At 42.7% G+C, this 12,759-nt stretch overlaps 1 protein-coding gene across 12 annotated transcripts in view; it reads right to left on the bottom strand.

The window, feature by feature from the left end:
• Window positions 1-12,759, bottom strand: part of LOC108698203 (disabled homolog 2-interacting protein) — a 253,072-nt gene that overhangs the window by 47,192 nt on the left and 193,121 nt on the right. For 11 of the 12 annotated variants that reach the window (XR_005963203.1, XM_041572372.1, XM_041572374.1 and 8 more), the window contains 3 exons: window positions 4,570-4,723; window positions 2,975-3,100; window positions 2,109-2,663 (listed from right to left, as the gene is read on the bottom strand). Coding sequence is in view for 11 of the 12 variants with exons in the window: in XM_041572372.1 (XP_041428306.1) it covers window positions 2,109-2,663; window positions 2,975-3,100; window positions 4,570-4,723 (835 nt within the window). In the remaining variant the exon portion in view is untranslated. The remainder of the gene's footprint in view (window positions 1-2,108; window positions 2,664-2,974; window positions 3,101-4,569; window positions 4,724-12,759) is intronic. The other variant, XM_041572370.1, reaches the window with a different exon arrangement.

Here is a 12,759-nt window from a genome sequence, read left to right as displayed (position 1 = left end):
CAAAATGGGCTGCAGGACGAGGCAAGGACAAGCCGATAGCAGGAGATGAGGAAATCCTGAATCCTTCTTTGGTATACAGATGGTGGTACCGTGCCTAGACTGGATCCATGAGCGTTGAAGGACTTGGGCCAGAACTGTCCATTATACAGAGTCTGTATGCACTGCTGTTTATAGACAGCCTCTTTATGAGCCAATGGGAGCCCAAATGTCGAACCTGGCCCAAATGTTACACCACAAAAAGACCAAACATATCTACATAAAACATGTAGATTATCCCAAGGCTTCCCTTAGTCATGGCTGTTTAACCATGCAGATATGGCCCTCCACCAGATTTTTATGCCCTCTCCATTGACCTCTATGGGTGGCATCATCATTCTGTTATAATTTGCCCCATAATCCAGTGTTGTAATGGGCCCAACAGAGAACTTGACATCACAACAATTCAAAACAGACGGCGCCAAATGGTATTGTGTTTGTATAGATTTATGGTAGGAATATAAAGGGGCTAATATGTTTAGTAGCAATGTACCGCACTGCTGTCTGGGGAGTTTCTAAATTATATACATAAGAATGGACGAGAAAAGGAAGATTAAATATGTACCATCAAACGTGTAACTACATACAGTTAAGCAGGAACAGCCTTCTAAGTTTGCTCATAGTCTGTACAGAGAGATCCCATAAAACTATGGCAGCATAGGTATTCCCCTGTACTAAGCACAATTCAGCAGGAACAGTCCCTAAGTTTGCTCATAGTCTGTACAGAGAGATCCCATAAAACTATGCAGCATAGGTATTCACTGTACTAAGCACAATTCAGCAGGAACAGCCCCCTAGGTTTGCTCATAGTCTGTACAGAGAGATCCCATAAAACTATGCAGCATAGGTATTCCCCTGTACTAAGCACAATTCAGCAGCAACAACTTGCCAAGTTTGGTTATACCAGGAAATAATAGGTTTCTAATACACCATAAAAACAAATGTATGCTATGGAAGAATAAGCCTTATCAGACTTTTCTGCGATGTTGTACATAATGTCTTGTGTTGCACTAATGCGCCACTGCCCTTACATTGCACAGCAGGGATAGCAGCGGCTGAAGCTCATTAACTGTCCTACAGCCCATAGGTTAGAGACCCCGGCTCCAGCAGCTCGTGGGGCCCCTTTCCCAGAAATTAATTAGATGGCTAAAATATGTTACTTTTTGTAGCGGAAAAAAACTTGGCAGCCGAGCAAAGCAAATGAGCACTCATGGAGGCCTGGCAGCTCCCGGCACACGTGAATGATAGAATCCGCAAGTGATTACAGCACAAACATTGCCAAGAATCTCTGTCAAAACAGGGGTGTGGGAGAAACTGGTAGGAGTTGGGGAAGCGTGTAATTAAAGCATGGCTGTTTGCATACAGCTTGTATTTATGTTCCATCATTAGCACTAGCTTGTCCTAACACAGTTACTCATCATAACCCCCCATACTGATTGGCTCTTACATTTCTTTACCATGGTTGGGGCCTCAGACGCTTCAGTATTTAAGCAACTAGAACACCTAGAGATCTGCATGTGCGCTACAACCAATTAAGAGACTTCAATGCAAACTACTACCAGCAGCAAGTTCTAAAAACATCCCCCACAAGTTCATGCTATCAAGGTTGACCACACATCCATGGTCACCTAGAGCAGTACTACCAATGATGATTCTACAATTCGTACTATCAAGGTAAACTCTAGTTGTACCACCAATGATGACTCTATTGGCAGTACTATCAAGGTCAACTCTAGGTGTACCACCAATGATGACTATTGGCAGTACTATCAAGGTCACCTCTAGTTGTTCCACCAATGATGACTATTGGCTATACTATCAAGGTCCATTCTAGTTGTACCACCAATGTTGACTCTATTGGAAGTACTATCAAGGTCAACTCTAGTAGTACCACTAATGATGACGCTATTGGAAGTACTATCAAGGTCAACTGTAGTTGTTCCACCAATGATGATTCTATTGGTAGTACTATCAAGGCCATCTGTAGCCTCATCACCATGGACAATTCTTACTGCAATGGTTGACTCTCAGACCTGCTTTCAAAGAAGAGGATGGAACACTGGTGGACATACCTTGGCTTTTCCAGTGCTTTGAAGTATGTGGACCAGAGCAGATGCCATCTCCTCCTTATTCTTGACGCTAAGGATTCCTTCCAGTGTTGAGCAGAGGACCATGTAATTATTGGTGATATACTCCGCAAACTCTTTGTACATCTCCATGGGAAGGATACTAATACTCTGGTAGCGTGTTTTAATGCGGATCATGGGGCCAGAGGCCTTGCCTTTGCTTGGGTTGGGAGTGACGATGGGGTACCATTTCTCCACAAACTGCCTGCCAGTCACCGCCCCAATAGGGATACTGACCAGTCCCACGTAATTGTTCTTGTCTTTCTTTTTCTTCTTGTCTGTCTCTTTATACAAGTGGACGGTGATGCTTTTCAGTGTGGGAAGGTTATTAAATTCAAAGTGCTCCCCCCAAAACACGTTATCAGTTTTTAGTTTGCAAGTAGTTCGTGCATAAAGTACATCATCTAGGTAGAGTTCACACAGGTATTTCTTTTTGGCCGGAAGGTCCTTTGCTTCAATAATCCAGAGTTTTAGCATATTCTCTACTCTCCTGCTGTTGTCCTACAAGGGGATATAAAGACAAAATACTATTTTTCATAATTGTCCAAAAACTATAAACTGGGCAAGTAATGACCAATAGATACACTAGCTTATTTGATTAGTATTATGACATAAAGCAACTCCAAGACATTTAATAAGAGAAAGTTAAGTGACTCAGGGTGGAACTGGACTGCCAGGGTACCAGAGGATCTCCTGGTAGGTCCAAGCTGTGGAAAATTCTCATTAGCCCTTATGTCCACCATATGCCACTTTGGGCCCTGATGGAATCAAGATAGCAAGTTCTACAAAACTATAAGGGTGACGGGACTCACTCTAGAGTCAGCGCTTCCATCCTGTACCTTATTAGGGTGCACAGCACGCCGTAGGTTCTCCATCCATTTATCTCTCTCTGCTGCGGAACGACAGGAAAAACATTTGCTCCCCGATGAAGCATTTACCTGTGAAAGCGACAAAAGGGCAGTCAGCGACAAAATCTCACAACAAACGCAGGAACAAGTAACACAGTGCCAATAACTTCTATAGACTTCAATTTGCACCTGCTGATTTATATGCGGCCGTGACCCCCCCAAACCCAGACCATACCATCAAATATTACCTTCTGTCTCAGGATTGTACACCATAGTCCCACTAAGAGCCACTGACGTCAAGAAGACATTTCTGTGGAAGCCCTAGCTAAGTGAGTGCAATTATCACCATTACTGTTACTCTTTCTGTAGACAAGAATAGCCAGTAAGCATGGAAAGTTAATGTTTTTGGCATGTGGGCGACATGTCCCTGCTAGTTCACCTCAACAAAGGATCAGTGTTTGGCATTCAGCTAAGCAAATCTAACGTCAAAGACACAACGTGCTCATAAAGGTCATGGGAGAAGTCTCCATGCAGAAGTCAAACAACATGTATATATGATATTTAGGGAGTGATGTTCTTAACATAAGGGTAATGAGATGTTGACTCTCCATGTAAAGGCAAATGGCAAAGAGTTGAACTCAATGAACAGCTCAGCAAGGCAGAAGAGGCGCCTGCTGGTTTAGCTTGGCATCATTCATGTGTCTGTATTAATTTCCCTGACACTATCCCTAAATCTCCATGGCCAATCCATCTAGTGAAGCCATGCATGGCGCTGTTTGAACCTTGCTAGCCCGCAGATGTAGCTGTTCGCTGGTGTTGGAAGCTCGCCATGCTAATCTCCGAGGCATACTTTCCAGGCAGATTGGCCTGCCATCAATGTGCAGCATGCCAGGTTTGCATGGCATGAGAGAGAGGCATTGAATGACACACTTGAATCTTCAGTTTTCATTTTCTTGTGCCAAGCAGACAAATAATAATATGGTATGAAGAAGCTACAAGACTGAGTAAGACAACCTAATAATTAACATATAATATGGTAAGTATTAATATAGTGATCAGCAGTTAGTTCGTAAAATAACATGTACTATCTACTAATTGGTTGTTAGAGCTTAATTGCCATAGCAACCAGGATGAAAGCCTGGTGTAAGATAAATAGAGAGAGGGTCTGAAAAGAAGGATAAGCTTTACAAATTAGAAATGCAATACTGATGCATCACTGTTTACTCAGTTTTTGATATCTGGGCTCAGTGACCGTGACAACCAGAGAGCACCTTAAGTTGCGGAATGCCAAGAGGCCCAATTGGAAGGTTGTTGAAAGTCTGCTTTGAACATTACCTTCAATCATTAGCCACATTTGATTGAGTTTTGCCTTTCTGCATGAACCCCAAGCCATCACCTATCTGATCAGACCTTTGGAAGCCCATTTAATGTGATGTGACCCTAAAAAGACTTGAGGAACCAAATTTTCCTCACCATAATATTGTAGAATGCCCTGTTGGTGATTTGATGAACAGTTGTCTTTTGTTGCAACCCAAGTCAACTATGTAACACCATCTCACCTCAAAACAGAAGTCTTGGCCAAGGATGCTGCTGTGGACAGGTTTGATGACCACTTCCTCCTCCATGCTGAGATCAAGAGCATCAACGGCACTGCTGGGACTCAGTAACGACTCGTGAGACCGCGATTCTTTCAATCTCGGCATTAGATGGGACCTGCGGAAATATAAAAAAAGGAGCTCAGCACCAAACTCATGCTTCTTCCCTCCCTCGTAACCCTTTGCTTCAAACCACTGCAAAGCTTCCAGTCGGCAACACCTCACCACATCAAGCACACCAGGAGAGATAATTATAGCTTCTTTCCTCTAATTAATGAAAGAACTAAAAATAACATGTTAATACTAACATGGGAGATGAGCCCAGTCATAATTGAGGTGCAATTATGGAATGTTTATTATATTCTTTTGATCCTCATCATGGAACCATGACAGAAGAGCAAACATCCTGCTGTCAGTGGCTCCACTGTGTCAACTCTACTATCGACCATGATCTCCAAGAAACCAACTCAGATACTGTTCCTCTTCCAAAAGCCATACCTTGTTCTTTAAACTGATGGACTAATGTTTCCCCAAGCAGATTAATGCAATCTAGTGACACTATCGGCCACATTTATGAGCCCATTTTTGTAGCAAATTAAAATAATCTACCTGATTGTGATTCATTATTTCAGGACAGGCCCAAGCTCTGTACAAGCAACACAAACGAGGCCTTCCGGGATTCCGTTTTTAAGCAGATAAGACCAACCAGCTTACTGTATATCATGGAGGCAAGAACAGCCCTTTACCCAGGATTCATTATTTCATGGAGATAAAACCAAACTATTTTATCCAGAATTCATTATATTGTAAGGAGGACACCAGTCTATTCTACCCAGAACTCATCTCATGGAGACAAAAGCAGTCTTGTCTTACCCAGAATTCATTACATCAGAGAGACTAGACTATCTTAACAAGAATTCTTCATAATCTGGCCTTGTCTTCAAGATATTTTACCCAGAATTCATTACACAATGGAGGCAAGACCAGTCTATCTATTCCTATTGACATCTGTTATGCATTTCCTATTTCTGTCTACTATCTACTTATTATGTATCATTATTTGCCCTCCATATCCTGTATCTATTAATATATTTATGAATGTACCGATCTATGGGAATATACATAAGTTAGCGCTTTAGTTAATAAACACTCAGCTGGCACAATGGTGCCGTCTACAAAAGGCTGAACTTGCCTGTTATTAATGCAATGTATGTTCCTGCTCTGAATCTCTGGGCTTTGTTGGGAAGCTCCGTCAATGAAATGCATTGATTCTGCTTTGAACACATCGAAACAGTATAGGATTTTGAAAGTTATCTGCACAACTAGGATTGTAACCATGGTGTATTCATCCAACGGAATAATCTCTATGGCAGGGGTAGGGGCACAGAGTTGCCCATTTTTACATAATAAAGTCTTCTGCTATGTGAGTCTATGCTGAGAATGTCTTTGAAAGCAGTGGGATCTGTAGAGAGTGTGGGGGTTTTATGGCGGATCAAAGCCGAAGTAATTGTTCCACTCAAAATATTCCCATATCTTTTAAACCCCACCCCCCACACTCTTGGAACGCAATATATATTCCGATAAGGTGTTTTTACTGTAGAGCATCATTAGAGGAAGATATGTAACCAGTCTGCCAATGTATCATCCCAAAAAAAGAGTGAAAGAATGTCACAGGCCGAAAATATAAGCAAAAGTCCCCCCAAAGTGCCATATATTCTGCCTCGTATTATTCTAGCTCAATCTTTCAACGACTCATTAACCTTTATTATGGCTGTGCAAATCTATGGGGCAAATCGCACAAATAAAAATATCAGCTTCCAGCACACAGACATTAAAAGTTAAAATGGAAAAGAGAAATCGGCATTTATAATATCATTTACTGAACGTGAAGCCTTTGCAGAGGCATCTATCACAGGGGAGAGTGACGGCTCATGGAAGAGGAGGAAAATTCTCATTATTATTTTAGTATTCTGATAGGGGTGCTGTGCTGGTTACTGGGCCAAGGAACGCTTTAAAGATGGTCTTTTCCCAATAGGGACAGCGTTTTACTCTGCCGCATTCTCCACCAAAGCTCTCCGGGTCACCACTCAGAGCACAGCAGTAATGCTTTCATATAAGCACAGTATATTTTCCTCTATATAAAGGACAATAACTCTGCATTACATGAGTAAATTCCAAGCCCTACAGTGATAGATATGAATGGGTGTTGGGTTTGGCTGCACCTTGCTAGGTTAGTAAGCAAATGATACGGTCCGTGGCCCCCTTTCAAACCTTGCTTCGTCGCTTCTAATTCCTGGAATGGCTGGTGAGGCTCGGTGTAATTTAATTATCTGTAGTCGTCAGGATATGTAAAGCAGCGCAATCTGATTGGTCAGGCTCCTCAGCCTATCACTCTGCTCTCTCGTGCAAGATACGGCTCTGGTGCACTGTAATCTCAGATTATCCATAGAACACTGTTTTCCAGAGTGGTCACCCTTTGTCATGAATGGGTTTGGGATATCTTCTCATGAACTGGGCTTGAACCTAAGAGCAGGTTTAGAACTTCCAGTAAAGAACTGATGGTAAGAATTGCTATACTGGGTTCTAGGTTCAACTCCAGCCAGAGCACTAACTGCACTGTTCTCCCTGTATCTGGTTAAACTGTCCCTAGTGTGTTTGAGACTCTGATGGGAACCTTGGATTGTATATTCCGCAGGGGCTAATGGGAATGATGTATAATATCTGTAATGAACTGGGGAATTTGTTGGCACTACAGGACATAAACCTAATTACAGTAGGGCCCAAAGTGTGGAGCTGTAGGACAAGGTTACCCTTTTCTCTTTAAAATAAGTCTGGCTCCAGATCCTTTCAGCCTTAAAGTGGTTACAAGTTCCTGCCTGCCAAGCCTTAATCTGTGTGTAGTGTAAGAAGGTCACACAAAGACCATGGTCTTCAGAGATGTGTAACATGTGAAATGTCCATGTCAGATGTTCCCTCGTCACCCAACGAGACCGCAAGGCTCTCACAGCCTTGCGACTTCTCCTCCTGTGCCAGACGGGTTGGCGGTATAAATGTTTAATGAGTATAATAGACTCGCTCAGTCACTTATTTAAAAGGACACACCAGACGTCTTGTGAAAAAAGTCTGTTTCCAATGGAGGCTTGTCTTTTTGTCTGGTGTGTTCTGACTTGCCAACTGTGAGGAGCATCCTATATAAACCCTTACAGTCCTTTAGAAAAGGGAAGTCAATACATAAATCAAACATAAAGCTTATGGACAGTATACATGACTAGAGGGCATCATGGCTTCACCTTATTGTTTAGGTGGGTTCCTTCAGGTCTAGCACTAGAACCCATAAGAACCAGTCAGCACTTATTTACTGCCGCTAGAGTAATCAGAACACAAATCTTATTGGTCACTATTGGTTGTATCGAGTCTTAAGAACCAGTGGCTTTGGAGCAACCGGTTGCTCACCAACACCTTGGATGTTGCTCCCATTGGCCTTAGAGCAGGAGCTTATTTTTGAATTCCAGGCTTGGAGGCAAGTTTTGCTTGCATAAAAACCAGGTGTGCTGCCAAACAGAGCCTCCTATAGGCTGTTAGTCCACATAGGGGCTAACAAATAACCAATCACAGAACTTATTTGACATTCTGAGCAGAAATTAAACTATTTGCAAACTCCCAACATGTGGCAGATGAAACAGACCGTTAGGGTCTCCTCAAGCAAGACCTTTTTAGAACCACTAATTTCACAGGGCAACTGATGCAAGGTTAGGCTGAACCCTTTTAAACTTTATGGATTCAGTGCCTCCATCGTTCATCGGAATAGAGATCTCTGGCCTAGTTGGAAGCTTCCTTGGCTATTGTGACTAAGATGGGCAGCAGAGATGAGGCAGGTTCTTTCTGACAGCGACACACCGGAGGTCGCCACAAAAGACGTCTGGTACATGTTTTAATTAGCTAGATCTGCGTTTTATAAAACACTATAAACTTCTATTAAAGAAATTCCAGGGGCCCATTCACCATTCAGTAGCACGTGCCTTGCATTTCAATGAGTAGCCAGTGGAGACCTGGCCATATTGAACAAGAGAAAGAAGGCAGTTTTGCTAAAGGCCGGTTTTGTGCTTGTGCCCCACACATGGATACAGTTCAATAGAGAAAGCGAAGTTCAGCCAAAATACTATTTTTATATAACAGCCTTACAACACCACATCCATGATACAGGCTGAATGAACAAAAGACTCCACCAAGCCTCGGACCACTCAGGGGATATTCAGCCAACTGAAGCTTCTCTGAATCAGTAGAGAAAGGAGCAGGGGGCATTTCCCCTTTAAACTCGTTACTTAAGAATCAATAAAGTCAAAAGCCCCCACTTTTCTGCAGTCCAGATAACCCGAGGCCTCCCTGTTTCCTTCTCTCAGCCCTGGTGGTCCAATGAAGAGTCGGCCTCCTGAAACCAGGCGTTTGTAATTACCCTTCGACCTCCCACGGATGGATCCCCAGACTCCCTCCTAACGCCTCCTAACATTTCCCTAATCTATTTTTCCATAAGGAAACCAATGTCGTTCTACTGCTGGCTGAGCATTCTGGGAGCTGTAGTTCACAACACAACACTTTGTATCAAGTTAATTTTCCAAAAATTCCAGAATGGAGCACAAATGGTGGATATACTGTAAGTGCCATTGTGCCGACGCCATAGATTTTGCGGTTCCAGGTGTCCCTTTGACGAGGAAAAGTAAAAAGGTACTGGCAACGAAAGGGTTAGCCTAGTTTTACCTTCTGGTGGTTTCCGGGTTAATGCTCTGGGCAGACCAAAAAAAAAAACAGGACCAATGTTTCTTTCCCTCGCCTTAGTAGATTCCTCCCATGGGAATTTATAGTGAGGCGGCAGAGGTGAAATAAAAATGGGGTTTTCTCATCAACGAGCACTACCCCCCTCCAGACCTGGGAGAAATTGCTTCTCTCTAGAACTGTCATAACCCTCCTTAAATCTGCTCTGATTTAGGCATGCTCTGGGTTTGCCAAATGCCATTAATGTGTGCACATATAAATGGTATCTGCCTTGTCGCTGAGGAAACTGGGCACATGTTTTATATTATTTTCTCACTATTTTATGGGTCATGGTATGGGGGAAGGGGCGTGTTCTCTGCTGATGGATTTCAGCTGTCACTTATTCACTTGAATTGTGGAGGCTTGATAGTGTTGGTACTTCCCACATTGGGTTTGGCTCATTTATATTGGCTGAAACAATGGAGAATATGTGTCTTATTTATCATTCATTTACAATGTGATCCCATGTTTTGTACTTAACAACTTGCTCCAAGAATATGCACATCTGCACCCTAACTGCAGTCCACCAAAGTGACTTTCTGTACATGTATGGCAGATTCCACCCATATGTATAAATACAAATATACAGAGAAGGAATGTTCTGGGCACATAATAAGCTATACCCTCATACTGTACTGTCTAAGGGAAACAATATGGCACCTCCTCCCATATGTATAAATACAAATATACAGAGAAGGAATGTTCTGGGCACACAATAAGCTATACCCTCATACTGTACTGTCTAAGGGAATCAATATGGTACCTCCTCCTCCCATATGTATAAATACAAATATACAGAGAAGGAATGTTCTGGGCACGCAATAAGCTATACCCTCATACTGTACTGTCTAAGGGAATCAATACGGCACCTCCCTCCTCCCATATGTATAAATACAAATATACAGAGAAGGAATGTTCTGGGCACACAATAAGCTATACCCTCATACTGTACTGTCTAAGGGAATCAATATGGTACCTCCTCCTCCCATATGTATAAATACAAATAAACAGAGAAGGAATGTTCTGGGCACACAATAAGCTATACCCTCATACTGTACTGTCTAAGGGAATCAATATGGCACCTCCCACCTCCCATATGTATAAATACAAATATACAGAGAAGGAATGTTCTGGGCACACAATAAGCTATACCCTCATACTGTACTGTCTAAGGGAATCAATATGGCACCTCCTCCCATATGTATATATACAAATATACAGAGAAGGAATGTTCTGGGCACACAATAAGCTATACCCTCATACTGTACTGTCTAAGGGAATCAATATGGTACCTCCTCCTCCCATATGTATAAATACAAATATACAGAGAAGGAATGTTCTGGGCACGCAATAAGCTATACCCTCATACTGTACTGTCTAAGGGAATCAATACGGCACCTCCCTCCTCCCATATGTATAAATACAAATATACAGAGAAGGAATGTTCTGGGCACACAATAAGCTATACCCTCATACTGTACTGTCTAAGGGAATCAATATGGTACCTCCTCCTCCCATATGTATAAATACAAATAAACAGAGAAGGAATGTTCTGGGCACACAATAAGCTATACCCTCATACTGTACTGTCTAAGGGAATCAATATGGCACTTCCCACCTCCCATATGTATAAATACAAATATACAGAGAAGGAATGTTCTGGGCACAGAATAAGCTATACCCTCATACTGTACTGTCTAAGGGAATCAATATGGCACCTCCTCCCATATGTATATATACAAATATACAGAGAAGGAATGTTCTGGGCACACAATAAGCTATACCCTCATACTGTACTGTCTAAGGGAATCAATATGGCACCTCCTCCTCCCATATGTATAAATACAAATATACAGAGAAGGAATGTTCTGGGCACACAATAAGCTATACCCTCATACTGTACTGTCTAAGGGAATCAATCTGGCACCTCCCTCCTCCCATATGTATAAATACAAATATACAGAGAAGGAATGTTCTGGGCACACAATAAGCTATACCCTCATACTGTACTGTCTAAGGGAATCAATATGGCACCTCCTCCTCCCATATGTATAAATACAAATATACAGAGAAGGAATGTTCTGGGCACACAATAAGCTATACCCTCATACTGTACTGTCTAAGGGAATCAATCTGGCACCTCCCTCCTCCCATATGTATAAATACAAATATACAGAGAAGGAATGTTCTGGGCACACAATAAGCTATACCCTCATACTGTACTGTCTAAGGGAATCAATATGGCACCTCCTCCTCCCATATGTATAAATACAAATATACAGAGAAGGAATGTTCTGGGCACACAATAAGCTAAGATTGCCTGTATACTGTATGTAGCCTTGCAATAGGCAGTGGGATACCCTGACCATAGACTTGCCTGCTGAGAGGTTCCTGAAACCAAAGGGGCATAATGAAAGCTCCCATGATTCTCTATGTGCCGATATCCCCCAGACGGACCTGAGAAGAGGTACTTGCCTCTACACGGCCCTGATTTCCCATTTAGGGGTGAGGTGCATTTAAAGGGCTGTCGCAGCCAACACATGCAGTGGCGCAGGGGCTTGCTCAGGCTCCTGGAATGTTCTGTTTGCTTTGCAGATCGGAGCACGTTGGGAAGGGAACATTATAACGGGGCAGGGTTATAAAGCGTGGGTATGACTGGGTTCTACATGACTTCCAACAGTGAATATTTTGGGATACTTGGGCAGGTTGCTACATGCAGGTGATCCCTGTTAAAATTCCTTGTGTAAGGGACCCAGTAAGGCTTCATAATGGGCTTGTCTTGCTGCACAGGGCTACTGTTAAATCCTCCTTGTATAGCAGCCTTCCATTTTATTCCTTCTTTTAATACCCTCCTCCTCATCATCAGTGACCTACACATGCTTTATGCCCCAGGCCTCATCAGCAGGGGCCCCATCACTGTAGCCAGGGGCCCCATGATGGAAAAACACAATTTGTGAGTTGCAAAAGGGGGGAAACTTATGCCCAGTGGGCAGGATTTAATTACAAGTATCTTGGGTGGAATTTAGCATAATTACTGGGGGCTGAGCAGATTGGTTGTGGCTGCTGTGAGGGGCATTTCATTTTATATTAGGGCCACATTTTATACATTGGAAGGGCCCACCACCTATAGGGCCCAGCAGGGGACATAACTACAGAGGAAGCAGACCCTGTGACTGCAGGGGGCCCAGGAGGTATAGGGGGCTCCATGAGGCCCTAATATAAAGCAATTTAAACATATATTAGTAAAACAAGACAACTTCTGCATATGTTGGGGGCCCTAAAATTCATTTGCTGTGGGGCCGGTAACATCTACTTATGCCAGAGGGGTAACCAGTGGGCCCTTTT

Source organism: Xenopus laevis, chromosome 8L, assembly GCF_017654675.1.
Source record: "Xenopus laevis strain J_2021 chromosome 8L, Xenopus_laevis_v10.1, whole genome shotgun sequence".
Lineage (NCBI taxonomy): Eukaryota > Metazoa > Chordata > Amphibia > Anura > Pipidae > Xenopus > Xenopus laevis.
Note: the sequence above shows the minus strand (reverse complement) of the source record. Positions and strands in the feature narration are given on the sequence as shown.